Source organism: Anomaloglossus baeobatrachus, chromosome 9 (genome assembly GCF_048569485.1).
Source record: "Anomaloglossus baeobatrachus isolate aAnoBae1 chromosome 9, aAnoBae1.hap1, whole genome shotgun sequence".
Lineage (NCBI taxonomy): Eukaryota > Metazoa > Chordata > Amphibia > Anura > Aromobatidae > Anomaloglossus > Anomaloglossus baeobatrachus.
Genome location: NC_134361.1, coordinates 25,534,698 through 25,557,815, shown reverse-complemented (window position 1 = coordinate 25,557,815; position 23,118 = coordinate 25,534,698). Strand labels below are relative to the sequence as shown.

Genomic DNA, 23,118 nt, shown 5'->3' with positions numbered 1-23,118 from the left:
CCTCTCATAATGCACAGATACATACAAATAACTGAAAACACTTTTCCTATGACTGTTTTAATGTAGTATTATTTTCTAAAATATGGGCCATGGACCCATCTAATAAATTTAAATGAAGACTTTGGCAACTGTGAATTGATGAATCAATTATCACTGAATGCTGTTGTCGAGATAGATTAAGGTTTATGAGAACCAACATAGAACTGGCATTCTGTAAAGGGGAGATACGGGGGGAGATAGGATGGTACAGGGCTCCTAGGTTGACCCTACGACTAGGGATCCTGACCTGTCCCTTATCCCGACAGTAGGCTTAGTGGTAGCTAGAGTCGTGCTGCCAACCTGACCCTGTCTCCTGTCCAGGCCCTAACAACTGTGTCCCCACCACCCAGGGTATTGACCCAGATGGAGCCCAACAACCCACCAACACAGAACAACAGAGGGGGTAACAAAAAAACCTCATAGACACCAATAATCTACACCAGGAACAATCAAGGAAAAATGGGTGAGGAATAATAAGGGAAAGGAGGTAGAACAAAAACACTCAACTTGCACAAATAGCAGCAGACAGCACAGCAGCAACCACCACATCCTCTTTGCTGACAGGCTAGCTCCTAACTGGATAGAAAAACCAGCACAATACCCAGGAAGCAGGGGGCAATATCCCAGACAGAAGTGATTAAGTACTGACAGCTGAGCAAGTCTGCTGCTGCACCAGTGAAGTAATTAACCCTTAATGTGCCCGAAGAAAAAAACTACATTTAAAGTGCATGGTGCCACATGGTAAATGAGAAAGCTGACCCTAAAGGCTGCTTTACACGCAAGCACCTGCCCTCGTCGTTTGTGCGTCACGGGCAAATCGCTGCCCATGGCCCACAATATCGCTAATACCCGTCACACATACTTACCTGCCTAACGACGTCGCTGTGGCCGGCGAACTGCTTCTTTTTTAAGGGGGCGGTTTGTGTGGAGTCACAGCGACGTCACACGGCAGGCGCCCAATAGAAGCGGAGGGGCGGAGAGCAGCTGAATGAAAGTCACGCCCACCTCGTTGCCGGAGGACGCAGGTACGGTGTTGTTCGTCATTCCTGATGTGTCACACGTAGTGATGTGTGCTGCCTCAGGAACGACGAACAACCTGCGTCCTGCACCAGTAACGATATTTGGGATTTGAACGACGTGTCAACGATCAACGATTAGGTGAGTATTTTTGATCGTTAGCGGTCGCTTGTATGTTTCACACGCAACTACGTCGCTAACGAGGCTGGATGTGCGTCACAAATTCCGTGACCCCAATGACATCTCATTAGCGATGTCGTTGTGTGTAAAGCGCCCTTTAGTCTGTCCTTATGCACGTGACACATACATGATTTTGGTATCAGTCGTAAGGTGACGTAATGACCATGTATGATATAAGTAAAAAAAGAATATGTTTAATAACATGGTAGATGGGGGGATCTGTAAAGAATGTAAAGGTGGAAAGACTAAAAACTTAAGGAAATTAAATAAAAAAGAAAAGAGAGACATTTTTGGTCCACTGCCAGACACACAGGTAGGGAGGATCCTGAAGAGCTGCTTTAATTCCAGTTCTGTCTCATAAAATATGATACTCAAAATTAATTCTCAGTTGCAGTATTATTAAGTACTTCTAGTTCTGGGTAGGATCTCTTTTGTACTAAGAACGGACTGAATTCATCAAGCTATGGATGCAAGAGATAACATCAGGGGACTGTACTGGTCATTGGATCGCACTGAAATCTTTTTTGTGTTCATGGAACTCTGCTTAAAAAATTTATTTTTGAGTTGTGATGTTCTAATCACCTGAAAAAAATGGAATAGGCAAAAATACTCAAAAAAACTGAGGAACTAGCTTTGAATTGTCAAGAAAACATTCCCAGACTAGCTCAGAAGTTGGCCATTGACACAATGCAGGATTGATCAATGTTTTTTGAAGTTTCGCAAAATTCAAACTTTACTATCTACTTGGTGAAAAAGAAGAAAAGCTCAAGATTCTTCAGACCAGGTACAATTTATCTTATGTCCATGATGTCCAGATATTTAGCAGATTTTTTTTGTTCTGCAGCCCAAAATATTACCCTTTGATTTTAAGGGCACAATATGTGTGGTAGTTTCACCCAAAAAAATGGATTAACAAAGGTTAAGGAGCAGAAGATGACCTTAAATTACTTGCCCAGGGTGCTCTTGTCTGCCACCCCATTTAGGTTATCACAGTTAGGTCCTATACATGAGACATTCAGGATCTTATGTAAAAAAAAGAGATGTAGAGTGTGAAGGGCAGGGAGGTACACTAGAAGGCATTCATTTTTTCTCACTTGTTTTAAAATCCGACCCAATTAGGTCCTTCTTAAAACTTTGCTTAGGCGTTTTCACAAATGCCATCCAACTCTGAGAGGAGATACTCATGACTTTATAGTAACCCTTGCAATGTTGAAGGGGAAGGGGTGTAGAGTCTGTTTGTAAAAATCTTGTAAAATAGATCTCTGGACTTCCAGAGCCCCAAAAAAGAAGATAAGTAGACTTCATCTCAAAATTTTCACCGTTCTTCTGATAGGTACTACATGGTACAAATAAAACTTGTTTTTGTAATAAATTTGATTCATGTGAATACTGAGGATAGTAGGGATGTATTTTTTTTAACATATTCCAGTTATTTTCAAGCCTGTTATATTATTTATTTTTTGTGCATTATAAATTTAAACCCACAGCGATATGCTCGAATAGAGGCTCAGTATATGGGGGACCTGACACCAAGACAAAGAGCAGCTTAAAGAACCTGAGTTATTGATTGAACTGATCATAAAACGTCATGAGTTATATAAATTAGTTCATCAAGGAAGAGGTTGTCTTTAAAGAGGTTTGCCACCTCTCTGTTAGTCACTGTAATCGAATACTAATCAAAACAGGGCATCAGGGAACATTTGTTTTGGAGAGGTGGAACCATCAGGAATTACATAACCCACCCAACCTCTTTAACCATCCTTTCTTAGTAATTACTCTCTCACGGTTTGTTCTGCATACAATATACCTCATCGTTCTTCTCTAATTTGCATCCTGCCAAGACAATCTTGAATAAGTGTCTATTGGTCCCAAGGTTAATCATGTTCTTGAGAACAATGCAAGAACTGGATAGCAGTGATGTAAATTATACTTTACCGATTGCCATTGAAGCACATGATTCACAAAACTAGACCGTGATACTGTTAGGATATGGGACCAATGTATGATTTGTGGGGGCCTTATTGCAGGAATACATTTGAGAAATAATGGTTGCTCTAAGCTGCATATCATTTCTTAAAAGTCTACGTAGTCTTACTCAAATTAAAAAAGTCAGTGGAGCCTCTGTTAGGAGTCTCGACACAAAAACTAGCCAGATATCCCTCCAGGAAGGACCTAGCCAAGGACTGGCAATCCTAGGTGCATATTTCCCAGGGAGCAATGCACCTAGGATTTCACTGTGTTGAGCGCCCTCGTTGGCTGGCGGCAGTGTTTTCTCTGGCTGGTTTTGCCGAGATCAGTGATTGTTTTGTCTACATAGTCTTACTATCATAGTAAATTGCCAAACATGACTCCGGAAAAAGCTGAACAAAACTGTGGGGAGACATTGTGAGGTTTCAAGCTTTTTTTGGAATAATTTAATGAACACTTTAGTTTTTTTTTTCCCCAAGCTTCTTGCATAGTCCTTCTTTGAAATGTTCTCATTGCCAGTCTATATGAAGAACGTGTTGTATGTAATTTTCTGATTAGAAATTTCATGTCTTTTAGATGTAAGTCACACACAACTAACTTGAGAACATAGCCCCATTTTCTGCTTCTGTCATGAAAGACTAGTGTCTGCCTATATGTAGCTTTCTCATCCTCTATAGAAGCTGGGGGAAAAAAGCAGAGTAAATGTGCTTGACTATATTTGGAAAGCTCATAAAAGTTAAAGAAGCATTCCCATCAAAGTTATTATCCTCTTAATATATTGCAATCATCATATTATATAGCACTGTGTACTTACAATTGCTCACTTTGCCTTTCTACCCAGTTAATTCTTCTCTTTCCAATAGATCTATGACATCATGGGATTAACCCCTTCACAACCAATGTTGTTATGCTACGTCATTGCTCATGTTGTGGTAATCACTGCTGGCTGTTGCGGTGAACCGGCGGTGATCTAAGCACATGTCTGCTGATTTGAACAGCAGACATGGGGGGCAAACAGGTGCGGGTGCTTGCCACTTAGATCACGCAATTTAAATGGCTGAGGCAGGAATCGCGCCATTCCACATCACAATCGGAGGCCCCATGATGTGATTACAGGGAGCCGATGATAGCTATGGTAGCTTGGGGTCATGTGATGACCCCTGATGCTACCATGATGTACTTCCTGTAAGAGCCGACAGAGTGCCAGCTCTCACAGTAACACTGTATTTCTGCTGATCAGAGCTGTGCAGCTCTGATCAACAGAAATAAACAAGCGATCAGATTGCTGATCCATAGCATCCCCTATGGGAGCTAGTAAAATAAATAAAAAATGTAAAAAAAAAAAGTTTTTAGAAATATGAAAAAATAAAAAAACCCTAAAAGTTCAAATCATCCCCCATTCTCCCTATTGAAAATAAAACAGTTAAAAAATAAAAAATATACATATATTTGGTATCACTGCGTTCAGAAATGCCCAATCAGATCAGTACATGGCATGGCAGTAAAAAAAATCCAAACGCCAAAATTATGTTTTTTGGTCATCACAAATTACAGAACATAAATTTGATAAAGGCCTGAGTGTAAAGGCCGAAACGTCAAAATATATTTTTTCTATATACCTTTGCATGAATAAAAATCGAATCAAAACCATCAAAAACTCGTTACTTTTCATGACTTTCTGAGTGCCCGAGTTATCCCTCTATACATATGCAATCACAGATCACGGATCACGGATTGCACATGGACAACCCACGTGTGCCGTGAATCACGGAACACGGAGGGACATGTGCGTGTTTTACACGTCAGTGAAGAACGTCTGTGTTTTTCACTGACGTGTGAAACGGGCCTTAATTGCTTGGAACTTGGAATTTCTTTCTCATTTTTCAGTACATTATATGGTGAAACTAATAGTTTAAAAGTAAAACTCATTCTGCAAAAAATAAGCCCTCATATGGCAAGATTGACAGAAAACTAAAAAAGTTATGGCTTTTGGAAGAAGGGGAGAAACAAAAACAAAAAAAAAATGGAAAATCGCACAGGGATGAAGGGGTTTTTCTAGCTTAAACTTTCTGTGCACAAGATGTCACTTTTCCTTGCATGAGTAATGAGTCACTGCAAAGGTCAATGGCAGGAGGGAGGAGAAAGTAGCTGGGTCAGGAGTTAAAGAGGGAAATTATTTCTACATAGAGCAGAGAAAAGAGAAGAAATTACTTGATAGAAGGGCAAAATTAGTAATTATAACTTATAATTACCATAATATGAAGACTTGTACGAGTCTGACAGCGCATCACCGACACAGCGCCACTCTTTTGTCAGGAGCGGGCCACATGTGTTTATGTGAACATGCACGCTCTTGTTCAGAGAGAGGCAGGCCGTGTCGGTGGATGTCATGCCAGACTTGCATGAGTCTGACATCGCATCACTGGCACACTCACCATACTGATTTGCACTGCTTTCCTCACCCACGGTCATCCTGGTGCCTGTAATTGGTTGCAGACAGCTGACACGCTGCCCCTCAGGTTGGGGGCGCGTCTAACTGCAACCAATTACACGCGCCGGTGGGCGGGTATAACCGTGAATTTTGAATTGCCAGCTCTGGAAGGGAAACACGTGACCCAGAAGGAGTTTGCCTCCATGACACCGCCTGGTCAGTATAGCGCGGGCGCTCCTATCCCCATATCCCTTCCACCAACGTTTTTAATCGGATTCTGGCTCCATTGACTTATATGGGCACCGGATTCCGGAGCGGATCGGGTTTCTTTTTAATTGAGCACTGATCCGCCGGTCGTAATTTTTTGTGAGTCCGAGCAGCTCTAATTATAAGTACAGAGTGCCATATAATATGATGACCGCAATATATTAAGTGGATAACAACTTTGACGGCAGTGCTTCTTAAATGAAGGGAGCTGTACATGCAAGGCAACCTATCCAATTCACAGCAGAGAGAGATAAATCCTGTTCTCAAGATAAGTGCCAATCTCAGAGATGGGATCCATATGTTTTAAACATTTGTAGAATATTTTGTAGATATGCCATCAATGACAGATTGGTATTACCCCTTAAGCAAAGCGAAAATTGAAATGTTAATAAAAATTAATACATAAAATCATCATATTAAACTTAAAGGATTGTAAATCTACATGGTAAAGGTTTCCTGCACATTTTTTTTCTGTGTCTGCAATGATAGACTTTATCTAAAACAAGCTCAAGATTCACAATTATATGGTTTCTTTGTTTTAGGAGTTTCAGCGAACCCTCCTAATGGTAAGTAGAATCTCCTTCTAAAGTAAGAATACTGCCCATTCACTATGCTTCTAGGACACATTGTTAAATTGGTTGTCCTCACTTAAAATGGGCCCAGTGTACTGTATAATATTAAAAATAATACTATTCTTGATTACCAGACTGGTGGTGCTGCTCCCACTTGGTACTGTGTCCCTTACTTGCATTACTCATAGTAATGGATGAACCTGCAGATACCTGAAATCAGAAGGTCCAACTGGTTTTAAAAAACTCCCACTTTTTTAGGCCCGGAATTAATCCCAGAGATCTGACTGCTTGCCCTATATAAGTCTATGGGGACCCAAAGTAGGAAGTAAAATGGTGGTAGAAGGGATAGGGGGATTAAAGCAGGCGCTTTATACTTATTAGTCTCCCTCACGGCTGTAACGCTACTTTCGAGGCTGCTCATTAACCTCATGCATATACACAGCTTCCCCCACCCACCAGCAGTCCCGACGTTTCTGATTGGTTGCAGTCAGACTGCGCCCCTACCGTGTGTGACAGCATGTCTGACTGCTTGCATATACAGATTCTGTGGGTGTCTCTAGCGTGATGTAAAGATAAATAAAAAACATTGGCAAAGGTCCCCACATATTATTGCTGCATAATCTGAGGTTGCAGCCCCCAGCCGTGTGCTTATCTTGGCTGTGTATCAAATTAAGAGGGACCCCATGCAAATTTTTCATTTAAATATTTACAGAAATAATGTAAAAAAAAACTTGCTTGTAGTCCCCCCAATTTTGATACCCAGCCATGATAAAGCTGACAGCTGGGGGCTGGTATTCTTAGGCTAGGGAGGCCCATGGATATTGGATACCCCCCAGTCTAAAAATAGCAGCCTCCGTTAGATGCGACAATCCCGGAACTTTGCCCAGCTCATCTTGATTGCCCTAGTGTGGTGGCAATAAATCATTAATGACAGCTCACAGCTGCCACTATGTCCTTGATTAGTAATGGGAGGCGTCTACCCCCCATTACTAATCTGTATGAGAAAAGAAATAAACACAAACACAGAAAAAAATATTTTTTTAAATAAAATACAAAAAGACCCACCCTCTTTTACCCCTTTATTAACCCAAAACATCCAGTTACGACGTAATACACACAAGGTCCCACGATTCCACCTCTGCTACATACATACTGAAGGCACAGCATGCGGGCCGGGCACAGAACATATCCATACGCTGTGGGCTTCAGGCAGAGAATGACTGAACCACAGCAATGAGCGATGACGTCACTCAATTTATTTGCATTCACAGCTGGAGGTTCCCACGGTACTCCAGCTTTGACTGCAGGTAAGCTGACCTCAGGTTACCTCATTAAACTCAGATCTCACTTCAGCTGAAAATACTAAGTTCACAGACCTGCATCTCTTGGCAGAAAACCTAGTTTTTTTGCCAAGAGATGAAGATTTGGTGCTGAAATTTATTAACCACATTTGTGCACCAAATCTGCATCTTCTGGAAAAAAACACATCACAATGCGGTTTTGGCGCAATAGTGATGCGATATTTTTGCCAGGAGATGCAAATTTAGTGCAGGAATATGGTATATAAATGTTAGCACCAAATTTGCATTTCTTGGCAAAAAAAATGCACAAGAACTGTTTTGACACCATTTCAGGACAGTTTTCTGCCAGGAGATGTAAATTTGGTGGTGAAATGTCAGCATCGGATTTTTGCACCGAAATGGCGTAAACACAGTATTTTTGTTGGTTTTTTTCCCAAGAGATGCAGATTTGGTGCCGAAATTTATACACCATACTCCTGCACCAAATCTGTATCTCCTGGTAAAAAATGGAATAAAAATGTTGCATTATGATGGGGTTTTGATGTGTTTGTTTTGCCAGAAGATGCAGACCTAGTACCGGTAACCAGCCTGGATCCGGACTTTTAGTGTCCAGGTCTGCCCATCACCACTCATTATATTTATAATTTCTTTATAATAATAATTGTTAATATGTAAAGTATTAATAACCATGATTTATTTTGTTGTTTTTTTCCTATTTGTAGACAGTTCTACATGCCCGTGTACCCTTTTAGAATGTCCTATACCATTCCTGTGTGGTATGAGCTGCACGTGTCCTAGTGAGTAAAATGTATATAAATGTGTAATGAGCCCTACATACAGCACCATATGTAGGCAAATAATAGTCCACAGCTGTCTGCTTTACCTGCACTGGTTATCATTATCAAAAATAGGGGTGACCCACATCTTTTTATTTATTTATTTATTTTGTTCACTGCAGCATACAGGCATCCTTCCCATGCTGTAAAGCTTGTTTATTGGCTGCGCTGCAGACTTTCAAAAATCTTTATTCGTTATTTGAGCAGCATCCGAACTCTGTACTTGGACATGGACTTCCATGAAAATACAGAGTTTGAGACATAGATACTAGGTGTCCGGTATGTCCCCCAAACTTTACTGTTCGGTTTGCTTATCCTTAGTTACCATTGATTATCATACAATTACTCACAGCCATATATGTTGAGGTCACTGACATTATTAAGGATATTTGCATTAAAGAGCTTGAAAGCTGTTGGGTACAGATCTATGAGATCTCAGAGTGTTAAGCCAGCTTCTAACGTTACGATTTCGCATACAATATCGTATGCGATTGTAACCGCCCCCATCGTATGTGCGGCACGTTCAATTTGTTGAACGTGCCGCATAAATGATTAACCCCTGTCACACGTACTTACCCGTCCATACGACCTCGATGTGGGCGGCGACCATCCACTTCCTGGAGTGGGAGGAACGTTTGGCGTCACATCGACGTCACGCGGCAGCCAGCCAATAGCAGCGGAGGGGCGGAGATCAGCGGGACGTAAACATCCCGCCCACCTCCTTCCTTCCGCATTGCCGGCAGGAGCCGTGGGACGCAGGTAAGATCTGTTCATCGTTCCCGGGGTGTCACACGCTGCGATGTGTGCTACGCCGGGAACATTTTTAGGAATTGAACGACGTGCGTGCGATGAACGTTTTACCATTCAATCGCAATCGCACGGAGGTTTCATACACTACAATGTACCTTCCGATGCCGGATGTGCGTGACTTATGACGTGACCCTGCCGACACATCGTAAGATATATTGTAGCGTGTAAAGCAGGCTTTAAGCCTGCTTTACACGTTATGATTAAGCATACGATAACGTATGTGATCGTAATCGCCCCCATCGTATGTGCGGCACGTTCAATTTGTTGAACGTGTCGCACAAACCATTATTTCCCATCATGCGTACTTACCTTTCCATACGACCTCGATGTGGGCGGCGAACGTCCACTTCCTGGAGTGGGAGGGACATTCGGCGTCACATTGACGTCACGCGGCAGCCGGCCAATAGAAGCGGAGAGGCGGAGATGAGTGGGACGTAAACATCCCACCCACCTCCTTCCTTCCGCATTGCCGGTGGGAGCCGTGGGATGCAGGTAAGATCTGTGCATTGTTCCCGGGGTGTCACATACTGCGATGTGTGCTACCTTGGGAACATTGAACAACCTCATGTTCCATTTTTAGGAATTGAACGACGTGCGTGCAATGAACGTTTTAACGTTCAATCGCAATCGCATGGAGGTTTCACACACTACAATGTAACTTACGATGCCGGATGTGCCTCACTTACAACGTGACCTCGCCGACACATCGTAAGATATATTGCAGCATGTAAAGCGGGCTTTAGGCCTAAGTCACACAGCATGAAAATCGTAGTGAGTGGAATGCGATAAAACATCGCATTCCACTCGGACCATTATTAACCTATGTGTCAGCACCCATGGGCAATTATTTTCTCAGCCCTACTTGGACCGAGGAAGCAATCGCAGCATGCTGCGGGTGTAATGCGATCCAGGTTTCTCTCGCACCGATACAAGTCTATGGGACGAGAGAAAAATCGCACTGCACTGGCAGTACACCGGTGTACCGCGAGTGCAGAGTGAGAATGGCGATAGCTGGCAATGGAGGAGAGAGGGAGATAAATCCCTCCCCTCCGCAGCACTGACCCGTCCCTCCTCAGAGCCAGCCCGCCCCCTGCAGCTGTGGTCCGATCGCATGATCGGACCTCAGTCGCAGTGACACTCGCATGACACTGGTGTCATGCGAGGATTACAGTAGTCGCCCGTGTGGCCCTGGCCCTATACATATTTTCAGGGCAGTTGGAGGCTTTTCAGTGCTTTCATATTTTGGGAAAAATTTGGCAACAATTGTTAATTCAAATTTTAAAAACTTCTCTCATCTGTGGCATTAAATCTAATAACTATTTCCATGTAACAAGGAAACTAAATCTGCCCATCCATTTAGATAACTGTTAGCTGAGGGCTCATGAGCTATTTCTCTTTTTCCACCCAAATACAAGTGTAAAACCAGCGTCACACGAGACGATATATCGGGCGATATGTCGGCGGGGTCACGGAGTTTGTGACGCACATCCGGCATCGTTTGATAAATCGTACCGTCTGACAGCTAAGAGCGACTGTGAATGAGTAAAAATACTCACCTTATCGTTGCTCGTTGACACGTCGCTCATTTTCAAAATGTCGGTCCTCCTTCTGTGCTCCGGTTGTTCATCGTTCCCGAGGCTGTCGCTTCGTATGACACCCAGGAATGATGAACACAGCTTACCTGCGTTCCGCCGGCAATGTGGAAGGAAGGAGGTGGGTGGGATGTTACGTCCCGCTCATGTCCCCCCCTCAGCTTCTATTGGCCGGCCGCTGTGTGACGTCGCTGTGACGCCGAACGTCCCTTCCCCTTCAGGAAGAGGATGTTCGCCGCCCACAGCGAGGTCGTCCGGGAGGTAAGTGCGTGTGACAGGGGGTTAACGACTTTATGCGCCACGGGCAACTAATTGCCCGTAACGCACAAATGACATGGGCGGGTACAATCGCTCGTGCGATCGCCCAATATATCGGCTCGTGTGACGCCAGCTTTAGTCAAAAATTTTCTACATTCCGGTTGTATTAAAACTTTAATTGTGCAAGTTTCAATGTGTTACGTTAGTTCATGTGAGACTGCAGTGCAAAATACAATGGCTGTCCCATCTCTTATTTGCACAAAAAGAATAGTTTTTAGTCTCTTGGAGCAGTTCTGGGTACATATTGCTAATCCCTGCCTAACCGTCCCTGTAGCTAGTAGCATAGAAAAGAGATCTTTAGAAAAAATATTTCCAAAGGTCCCATATGATATACTAATAAGGCCAGCGACTAGTCGCAAGGAGGTTAGTTCCCTTGGATAGTTGGCCCCCTTAGCATGTAAGTGCACCCCTGTGGGTGTGCGAACATACTAATGAATGCGCAGCATCATAGGATGATCTCACTCACCTCTCTGCTGCCATCGTCGCCCGATGCTGGATTTTGGCTGAGTGCACATGACTCCGGAGTTTGGGTCATGCACACTATGAAGCCGGATGTACGCGTCCTGGCTTCAAACTCATGTAGTGCGCATAGTCGAAAGTCCAGGATCATGCGCACTGAGCTGAAATCCAGGAGTTGGACGCAATGGCGGTGGATAGGTAAGTGAGATCATCCTCTGATGCTGCACATTCATTAGCGTGTTAGCACGCCCACAGGGGTGTACTAACATGCTAACGGGGCCAACTAGCAAAGGAAGGAATGCCCAGGGGACTAGTCCCCGCACTTATTAGCCTATCTTAAAGGATCTATAGAAATACGTTTTCTAAAGCTCTCTTTGTCTATGCTACTAGATATAGGGACAGTTAGGCAGAGATTAGCAATATGCACCCAGAACTGCTCATGGTTCTCACTGCATATTGCAACTGACAGGTTTCCTTTAATGAAACCCAATTGCAAAAAATATTTTTAACTCAAATATAGGTATAAGAATGTATATATGCTGCAATTGTTATTATTTCAAATCATTTTAATGATAAGGTATAGATACAAAAAATAAAATATTAATATTAGTAATCATGTTTTTTTTCTTTTTCAAATCTGTAGTAACTACATGCACGTGCCTCCCTACAAATTGTTATGGCTTAGCTGCGCTGCTGGGTCTGTGCGATGGTAGATGCATTTGTGCTCGTGAGTAAAAATTTTATCATAAAAGTGAAGATTTTGTGACTCAATGAACCATATATACAGCACCATATGTATTAGAACCCTCCCCAGGTATTTGTGTGTTGCAGACAGTTATGGACAAAACACCAATAAAACCGATACTGTGCTCCCATCCAAAAACTGCAATATTTTATAAAATCATAACTAATTTATGATAATCATACACTATACAATACATATAGTTTAATAAATAAGAAATGTACATAATGTCTAATTTCTGCTTCTTTTTTATTTTTTAAGCAACAACTACAACCCCAACGACAACCAGTGAGTAGTCATTATGGAAGACATATTTTGCAATCAGATTATATATTTTCTTTCGTTACAGAATCAATGTGATGGAAATCAAATTGACTCAACATCTTAGGAATTTGCTAAACCCAACAAATTTCCTAAAATGGCCACCATCATTTCACATATTGCATAGCAATTCATCAGCCAGAGGTTACTCCCACAAAATCAGGAGAAGCCGGGCGGCCTGTTTCTTAATGCTTTGCAGCTATTACATCACTTGGCATAGTACAATCAAAATAAAATATTGTAGTCTGTATAAAAGCAAAAACAGTAAATGCAGCAGCCGTTTTGTGGCACATCTAGATAGTGAGAGAACATCACGGCTCTATTAATAAATACAGGAGAAATAAGAGTATGATCGCACACAGAAATTGGTGAAAAAAGTTACACAATTTATTATGTAAAAAGATAAAAACAGACAAAAATGAAAAAGGATCCAAGTTTGAAAAAGACCAATAGGCCTGTTCCTACCAAATTGCACAGTAAAAGCTAAATGCACAGTAAGACAAAAATTCTTTTTAGAGCATTTTAGAGGGGTTTTAGACCATATAGAGCAAAACCACAACACCGAAAGAAGTAAGTGCAAAAAGTCTGGAAACGTCATCTGAGCCCTGAAAAACATTAAAAAATCATGGAACAGTTTCCTGAATGTGAACAAGGACATAAGCTGCAACTATGATCCAGACACAGGGCAAAGTGCTCAAAAATACATCAGTGATGCTTACTTAAATCGGTGGTGAGGAAGACAGGAGGCCAAGGAGAGACCTAACGTACGTTTCACATATAGAATATTACAGCTTCATCGGAGGAGGAAAAAAGGATCATGAAGACCTCGGAGTGTTATACATCTTTTCAGGGCAGGTGGAGGTTTTCCAGTACTTTCATACTTTTGGGAAAAATTTGGCATAGCTGGCGAATTTGAATTTTAATAAAAGGGATGGAAGATTTGAAAGCAGGTTGCACAAGGTTGAAAAATTAAGTAGGAATCTGACAGCCATCTTCGTCCACGATCTTGCCATATTGTTTGGGCGTCTGATAACAGTCCTATGATGTTGTAGATTTACATCTGAAAAAAAAGTTGCATTCGTGGCTCACAGTTCAGCCTAAAATATATTTTTACGAGGGACTATGAAAGTTTGTTCACACATGGACACAGAATATTGAAATTTATTACCATGTTAGCATGCCCAAAGGGGTGTACTTACATGCTAAGGGGGCCGACTAGCTAAGGGAAGTAACGCCCTTGAGACTAGTCCCTGGCTTCGTTAGCATATCATAAAAGATGTTTAGAAATTCTTTTTCTGAAGATCTCTTTATCTATTCTACTGGTTACAGGGACAGTTAAGGGTGCTTTACACGCTGCGACATCGCTAGCTATTGCTAGCGATGTCGCGAGGGATAGCACCTGCCCCCGTTGTATGTGCGATATGTGTTGATCGCTGCCGTAGCGAACATCATCGCTACGGCAGCGTCACACGCACATACCTTGTCAGCGACGTCGCTGTGACCGCCGAACAATCCCTCCCTCAAGGGGGAGGTGCGTTCGGCGTCATAGCGACGTCACTTCTGCGTCACTAAGCGGACGGCCAATAGAAGTGGAGGGGCGGAGATGAGCGGAACGTAACATCCCGCCCACCTCCTTCCTTCCTTCTTTTCTGGTGGACGCTGGTAAAGAGATGTTCGTCGCTGCTGCGGTGTCACACATAGCGATGTGTGCTGCCGCAGGAACAACGAACAACATCTCTACTCACCAGACAACAAAATTTGGTTTTTGGACGACCTCTCCAACACCAACAATTTTTACCACTTTTGCGATCGTAGAAGGTCGCTCGTACGTGTCAGACGCTGCGATGTCGCTAACGACGCCGGATGTGCGTCACAAACACCGTGACCCCGACGATAAATCGTTAGCGATATCGCAGCGTGTAAAGCCTGCTATAGGCAGGGATTAGCAATATGCAACCAGAACTGCTCATGGTCCGGGGTGCATACAGCTCCTGAATGGTTCCTTTTAACTGTTTGCACTCCAGAAAGAACACATGAACCCAACACTAAATAAACTTCACACTATAGGATATATATCAGTAATTCTCACAAGGAATTGTGTTTTACATAAATGTAGTTAACCGTGAGTAAAAACTGATCATCAAGATAATACTCTACTCCCTACAATATATTACATAAATCATCATATCAATCACAACTAATAAAGATAATTAATTATAACATTGAACATAATTGATAAGAAATGTATCTAATAATATCTAACGTCTTGTTTTTGTAAAGCGACAACAAAGAAAACAACCACAACACCAACGACCACCAGTGAGTACTCGTTAGTCGTTACGGAAGATGTGTTCTGCTTTATTTGGATACTATACAATCAGAATCTAGTTTTTTTTCACTTTTCCATGGGTAGAACATTTACAGTAATATCTACTTGTCTAATGCTGTCTGCACAATTCAGATTTTTTGGCCGATTGCTCATCCTCCTGACTCCTATATAAAGATAAAATCTTGGCATGTTTATATTGTAGTTTAATAAATAAGAAATGTACAAAATGTCTAATTTCTGTTTATTTTTTTAAGCAACAACATTATACAATCAGATTATACATTTTCTGACTTGTCCTCTGAATTATATAGAAGTAACTGAATCAATGTGATGGAAATCAAATTTGTCTCGGCATTTTAGGAATTTGCTAAACCCAGCAAATTGCCTATAATGACCCCAATAATTTCACACATTGCATACCAAGATATCAGCCAGAGAAAGCGCACATCAAATTAGGTGAAGCCGGGCAGGCTGTTTCATAATGCTTTGCAGCTATTACATCACTTGGTATAGTACAATCAGGATATAATATTGTAGCCTGTATAAAAGCAAAAGCAGGAATTGCAGCAGCCATTTTGTGGTTCATCTGGATAGTGAAAGGACATCACAGCTATGATCGATGGTACCTCGAAGTGTTATACATCTTTTCATGGCAGTTGGAGGTTTTCCAGTACTTTAATACTTTTGGGAAAAATTTGGCAAAGCTGGTGAATTCTCCAAGGGGTTTGGGTTTTACTTAAATGTAGTTAACCATAAGTAAAAACTGATCATCAAGATGATACTGTACTCCCTACAATATATTGCATAAATCATTGTATGGATCACAATTAATAAGAATAATTAACCATAACATTGAATATAATTGATAAGAAATGTATCTAATAATATCTAACTTCTTGTTTTTGTAAAGCGACAACAAAGAAAGCAACCACAACACCAACGACCACCAGTGAGTACTTGTTACGGAAGACATGTTCTGCTTTATTTGGATAGTATACAATCAGAATCTAGTTTTTCCACTTTTCCATGCGTAGAACATTTACAGTAATATCTACCTGCCGGTAACTGAGCATCTAATGCTGTCTGCACAATGCAGATTGTTTGGCTGATTGCTCATCTTCCTGACTCCTATATAAAGATAAAAGCTTGGCATGTGTATAATGTAGTTTAAGAAATAAGAAATGTACATAATATCTAATTTCCGTTTATTTTTTATTTTTTAAGCAACAACATTAAAAACAACTCCAACTTCAACAACAACCAGTGAGTAGTCATTATGGAAGACATAGTCTACTTTTTTTTTGCACACTATATAATCAGATTATACATTTTCTGAGTCGTCTTCTGAATTATATAGAAATTACAGAATCAGTGTGATGGAAATCAAATTTGTCTCGGCATTTTAGGAATTTGGTAAACCCCGCAAATTGCCTATAATGGCCACAATCATTTCACATATTGCAGAACATGATATCAGCCGAAGCATGCCCAGATAAAATCAGGTGAAGCTGGGCAAGATTTTTTATAATTCTTTGCAGCTATAAAATCACTTGGTGTAGCACAACCAGGGGAAATATTGTAGCCTGTATAAAAGCAAAAGCAGGAAGTGCAGCAGCAATTGTGTGGAACATCTGGATAATGAGAGGACATCACAACCATGATCTATGAGACCTCGGATTGTTAGGCTATGTGCCAATGGGACAATGTACCCTCGGATTTTACCGTGGAAAACCTGTGGATTTATCTGGATTTTCTAGATAAATCCACAGGTTCTAGCAAGTACAGACACTTCCCATGTTATCCTATCCTATCCTTGGGGAGTACTGAATCAATGCTGTGTTATATGTGGCTGCGGTTGTCTCGCAGCCGCATGTAACTGCATGTCAATTATTCATGTGGAAATACCTGCGGATGTCCCGCCTTTCCACTATGGAGATAGAGGCCAGGACTTCCGCAGGTAAGTCGCATGAATGTCCGCAGGATTTCCGCAGATATTTTGCTGGAATCCCGCAGCTATGGAAAGCTGCGGATTCCGGCCAGCAGCTGCGGTAAACCTGCGGATATATCGCGGGTACATTGTCCTGTGGACACATAGCCTTATACATCTTTTCAGGGCAGTTTTAGGCTTTCCAGTACTTTCATACTTTTAGTAAAAATTTGGCAAAGCTGGCGAATTCAAACTGAAAAAATGTCTCATCTCTGGCATTATCTCTAACAACTCTTTCTATGTAACAACAAGGAAACTAAATCTGTCCAATCAATTAATATAACTGCTGACTGAATGCTTAGGCGCTATTCCTCCTAATCCACCTATATCCCATAGGGAGTCAAAAATGTCCGCTCTTCGATCATACTATAATGTAAATCTGCAGGTTTGAAGATATCACATCAATTAATTTGTGACTGCACTGCAAAAAACAATGGCCTGCTCACTTGTGATTTGTACAAAAGAAGAGCAGGGATTCATTTTTATGGTTTCATACTGCACAATATAGAGAAAGTGTTTTCTCGAGAAGTGTGTGCAAAGGGATGGAGAATTTCAAAGTAGGTTGCACAAGTATTGTTGTAGGAGTCTGACATCCATCCTGATCTACGACTGATGACAACATTGAGCATTATGATCTTGCCACATCGGACTATCACCTATTTGGCCCTCTGAAAGTAATGCGATGATGATGTAAATATAAATTTGAAGTAAAAAAGGTGAAGACATTAGGGCATTCATGGCTCACAGTTCAGCCTAAAATATTTTTTTACGAGGTCATGCGCAGAATGAAGCCGGGTGGACGCGTCCCGGCTTCAGAGAGGTCTAGTGCGCATGACCAGAAGTGACAGGGACTTCTGATCAGCGGTGATAGAGGGCACAGGTACATGAGTCACGGCTGATGATGCTCATTGTATAGCATGTAATTATGTCCGTGTGGGCATGCTACCATGCTAAGAGGGCGGAATGAGCGCAGGAACTAATGCCCTTGAGACTAGTACCTGCGTTCATTAGCATATCATAAAGGATCTTTAGAAATACTTTTTCTAAAGATGTCTTTATCTATGCTACTAGATACAGGGACGGTTAGGGAGGGATTAGAAATATACACCCAGAACTGCTCTTGGTTTTGGGTGCATATTGCACCTGACAGGTTCCCTTTAACTGTTTGTACTCCAGAAAGAACACATGAACCCAACACTAAATCAACTTCACACTATGTGATATAGATCAGTAATTCTCCCAGGGGTTTGGGTTTTACATAACCATGAGTAAAAAATGGTCGTCAAGATAATACTGTACTCCCTACAATATATTACATAAATCATTGTATCGATCACAACTAATTAAGGAAAATTAACAATAACATTGAACATAATTAATAAGAAATGTATCTAATAATATCTAACTTCTTGTGTTTGTAAAGCGACAACAAAGAAAGCAACCACAACACCAACGACCACCAGTGAGTACTTGTTACGGAAGACGTGTTCTGCTTTATTTGGGTAGTATACAATCAGAATCTAGTTTTTCCACTTTTTCATGGGTAGAACATTTACAGTATTATCTATCTGTCTGTAACAGAGCGTCTAATGCTGTCTGCACAATTGAGATTGTTTGCCTGATTGCGCATCCTCATGACTCCTATATAAAGATAAAATCTTGGCATGTGTATATTATAGTTTAATAAATAAGAAATGTAAATAATATCTAATTTCTTTTTATTTTTTAAGCAACACTATTAAAAACTACTCCAACCCCAACAACAACCAGTGAGTAGTCATTATGAAAGACTAAAGGGCACTTTACATGCAGCGATATCGATATATACCTGCCCCTGTCGGTTGTGCGTCACGGGCAAATCGCTGCCCGTGGTGCACAACATCGCTTACACCTGTCACACGGAGTTACCTTCCCTGCGACGACGCTGTGGCCGGTAAACCGCCTCCTTTCTAAGGGGGCGGTTTGTGCGGCGTCACAGCGACGTCAGACAGCAGCCATCCAATAGAAGTGGAGGGGTGGAGATGAGCAGGTGGAATATCCCGCCTACCTACTTCCTTCCTCATTGCTGGTGGACGCAGGTAAGGAGATGTTCGTCGTTCCTGCGGCGTCACACATAGCTATATGTGACGCTGCAGGAATGACGAACAACCAGTGGCGTGCACCACCAATGATATTACGAAAAGGAGCGACGTGTCAACAATCAATGATTTTTGACGTTTTTGAGATCGTTGATCATCGCTTCTAGCTGTCACACGCTGCAATGTCGCTAACGACTCCGGATGTGCGTCACAAACACCGTGACCCCGACGATATATCGTTAGCGATGTCACAGCGTGCACAGCACCCTATATTCTACTTTGTTTACACAGTATGCAACAAGATTATATATTTTTGAGTCGTCCTCTTAATAATATAGAAATAACTGAATAAATGTGTTGGAAATCAAATTGATCTCAATATTTTAGGAATTTGCTAAATCCAACAAATTGCCTAAAATGGCCTCAATCATTTCACATTTGGCAGAACATGATATGAGCCAGAGAATGCTCAGATGAAATCAGGTGTAGCTGGGCGGGATTTTTCATTATTACTCATTATTATCATTATTATGATACTATATTATAGTTTAATAAATAAGAAATGTACAAAATGCCTAATTTCTGTTTCTTTTATTTTTTAAGCAACAACATTAAAAACAACTACAACCCCAACGACAACCAGTGAGTAGTCATTATAGAAGACAAATTCTACTTTGTTTATACAGCATACAATCAGATTATACATAGGTGAAGCCAGGCGGGCTTTTTCATAATACTTGCAGCTATGACATCACTTAGTATAGTACAGACAATCAGGATAAAATACTATAGCCTGTATAAAAGCAAAAGCAGGAAGTGCAGCAGCCATTTTTTGGCAAATCTGGATGAGAGGACGTCACAGCTATAATCTATGAAACCTAACTAATTTACGATAATCAGCTACTATACATATAGTTTAATAAATAAGAAATGTACATAATGCCTCATTTCTGTTTATTTCTTAAGCAACAACATTAAAAACAACTACAACCCAACCGACAACCAGTGAGTATTCATTATGAAAGACATATTGTGCTTTGTTAAAACAGTATACAATCAGATTATATAGGATAAGCCAGGTTGCCTTTTTCATAATGCTTTGCAGCTATAACATCACTTGGTATAGTACAGATAATCAGGATAAATACTGTAGCCTGTATAAAAACAAAAGCCGGAATTGCAGCAGCCATTTTTTTGCAAATCTGGATAGTGAGAGGACATCACAGCTATGATCTATGAGACCTCAGAGTGTAATGCATCTTTTCAGGGCAGTTTTAGATTTTCCAGTAATTTCATATTTTTGGTAAAAATTTGGCAAAGCTGGCGAATTTGAATTGAAAAAATATTTTCTCATCTTTGGCATTATGTATAACAACTTTTTCTATGTAACAAGGAAACTAAATCTGCCCAATCAGTTTAGATAATTGTTGGCTGAATGTTTAGGAGCTATTCCTCCTAATCCACACATATACCAAGGTGAATAAAAAACTTTCAAACATTGATAAGAGTTGCCAGGTTTCCACCTGTGGCCATGTTTGGTTGTCAGAGATGGACGAGCAAGACTAGACGATATTATGTAAAGTAGATTGGAGGCAGAGTGACATAACTAAAGCCATAGACAGAGCTTTGGTCTATGTGAAAAGTTGACTTACTGTCGGTACGAGTGAAGGTACCTTCATGGGACAACACAGAAAGAAGTGAAATAAAAAATGGGGACCCATTTGCATCTTTGGGCACAATTTACGGAAGCACCCGTAGGACAAGTCAGATGTGTCTAGTCACCTTATAGACTCTGCGAAATGTAAGATAATTTGTAGAAGCATCAATAGAAGAAAAATTCTGAAATAGAACAATGATGTATGAGTGTCTGCCTCCGCTGTGTAATACGCTCCAGAATCCAAGGCTCTTTGGAAAAAATATACATTTTTTTAGATGGAATAGAAGCACTAATGTAAAATTGCTCAAGACCTGCAGGAAAAACTGTATTGTCTCCTGTAATTTTTTACTATTTTCCCTCAGCTACTACAACATTGAAAACTACAACTTCACTCAAGACAAGTGAGTATTAAACAATTGTTCGTCTAAAAAGTAGATTTTGGGTACTCACCATAAAATCTCTTTCTCGGAGCCTTCATTGGGGGACACAGGAAACCATGGGTGTATGCTGCTGGGACTAGGAGGTGACACTATGCAAATAAGAAAGTTGGCTCCTCCCACGTAGTATACACCCACTGACTGGAGCTGAGGAGATCAGTTTGTGTAAAAGCAGTACGAGGAGATGCTTGAAATCTAGAACATTCCGGATCCATTGAAGTCTTAGAAAAGGGCGGGTGCTGTGTCCCCCAATGAAGGCTCCGAGAAAGAGATTTTACGGTGAGTACCCAAAATCTACTTTTCTCTATCGCTTCATTGGGGGACACAGGAAACCATGGGACGTCCTAAAGCAGTCCCCAAGGGTGGGAAGAAAGCGACCCGAAAACAGGGTTAGCAGAGACAAGATTCTGTGACCGAAACCTGGTCCTAGACCCCATAAAGAACCCCTACCCGGCCAGGGGCCGAAGTATAGGAGAAGAGTTAGAGTATTAGGGAGTACTGAGAACTAGTGTAAAATCCGTGTGCTGGGGAATAGGATGATCAGGGAGAAACTGCATCCTCTGAAATCTGTACCTAAGAAAGCTAAGGATCTAAGGCGACTGACAGCAATGGGTCGGCTAGGAGCAAAAACCCGACAGGCCATGGTACTACGTCTGAGAGAGGAAGAATGAGCGAAGAACTAGGGTACCTGGTAGAGGAAGGTGCCAGGTAAGTGGAGGCCAACAGAGCCTTGGCCCTTTACTGCTGCAGAACAACTAAAAGGAAAACCGACTGCCTAAATGGTGCAGGGGAGACGAGATACTGTGAGGGGATTCCGCCATAGGGGAACTTGACCTGTTGATTACACAGCACCTGAGGGAAGTGATCTGACCCTACTGGACGAAAAAGCCTGCAGGCGGGAAGATGGTACGGGAGATAAATCCCCTGTGTATAGAAGCGGTCTAGAGAACCTGTGAAGTCCGGAGAAAAAGGAGAAGGTTAAGGAGCCAAGGAAATCCAATAACCAATTACCACTATGACCTGACAGACAGGAGAAGGGAGTCCGGGCATCTATAATGGCGAGGCTGGGAAAACTCGAACTCTGAAATCGGGTACTAGATGCCCCTTGAAGTGAATTACTGGAAAGAGAACCCCCTATGGGGGAGGGCTCTTGCGAATGAAAAAAAGGGGCCCAAGACCTGGTAAGTATGACCTGTAATGGGAGAAAGAAGAACCCTTTCGAGGGGACTCAAGGAAGGGTTGGTCTATGTGACCGGCCTAAGCGCTAGTCGACAAGAGGAGTGACGCCTATCCTTGGAAGGTTGCAAGGAAAAAACGGAGGAGTGACGGAAGAATGAGTAAAATGTTATTATTATTACTATTATTATTATAAAACGCGTCACCACCAGAAGTGACGACGAAGGGAAAGAAATGACAGAATATGGGAGTTTAAATGGTCTGGCAGGAACTCTGATTGAAAAGTGCAGAAATGCACAAGCGTCTGAGACCAAGCGGTGGCGAGTGGTCGCGGAGTTTGGTATGGCGGGGACTTCGGAGAGATCTAGCATCTCTCCAAGAGCCATCCAGAATGGCTACGAGAGAGGGAAAGGGAGGCAGACCCGGGACAGGGGAAATGAAGATCCCTCTTGGCCTGAAACTGAAGCAGGTCATGTCTAGGTGTTAGTGGAGATTGGCAGATTAGACGGGGACCACTCGCTGTAGTGTTGAGTGTTCGGGTGGAGACACCCAGTGGCCTGAGCATTCTGGTCTCCCTGAAGAATTCTGCTGTGGAAAGTAG

General features: G+C 41.8%; 1 protein-coding gene across 42 annotated transcripts in view; it reads left to right on the top strand.

Annotated features, from left to right (window-relative positions):
- The window catches only part of LOC142250958 (uncharacterized), a 345,599-nt gene that overhangs the window by 3,719 nt on the left and 318,762 nt on the right, over positions 1-23,118 (top strand). For 25 of the 42 annotated variants that reach the window (XM_075323321.1, XM_075323313.1, XM_075323329.1 and 22 more), the window contains exons 1-13: positions 1,884-2,020; positions 6,445-6,468; positions 8,498-8,572; positions 12,434-12,517; positions 12,794-12,820; positions 15,134-15,172; positions 16,093-16,131; positions 16,407-16,445; positions 18,593-18,631; positions 18,900-18,938; positions 19,851-19,889; positions 20,214-20,252; positions 21,267-21,305. In XM_075323321.1, coding sequence (XP_075179436.1) covers positions 1,939-2,020; positions 6,445-6,468; positions 8,498-8,572; positions 12,434-12,517; positions 12,794-12,820; positions 15,134-15,172; positions 16,093-16,131; positions 16,407-16,445; positions 18,593-18,631; positions 18,900-18,938; positions 19,851-19,889; positions 20,214-20,252; positions 21,267-21,305 — 604 coding nt within the window. In that variant the 5' untranslated portion in view covers positions 1,884-1,938. Of the gene's footprint in view, positions 1-1,856; positions 2,021-6,444; positions 6,469-8,497; positions 8,573-12,433; positions 12,518-12,793; positions 12,821-15,133; positions 15,173-16,092; positions 16,132-16,406; positions 16,446-18,592; positions 18,632-18,899; positions 18,939-19,850; positions 19,890-20,213; positions 20,253-21,266; positions 21,306-23,118 lie in introns of those variants that run through there. The other 17 variants (XM_075323323.1, XM_075323316.1, XM_075323334.1 and 14 more) reach the window with 8 other exon arrangements.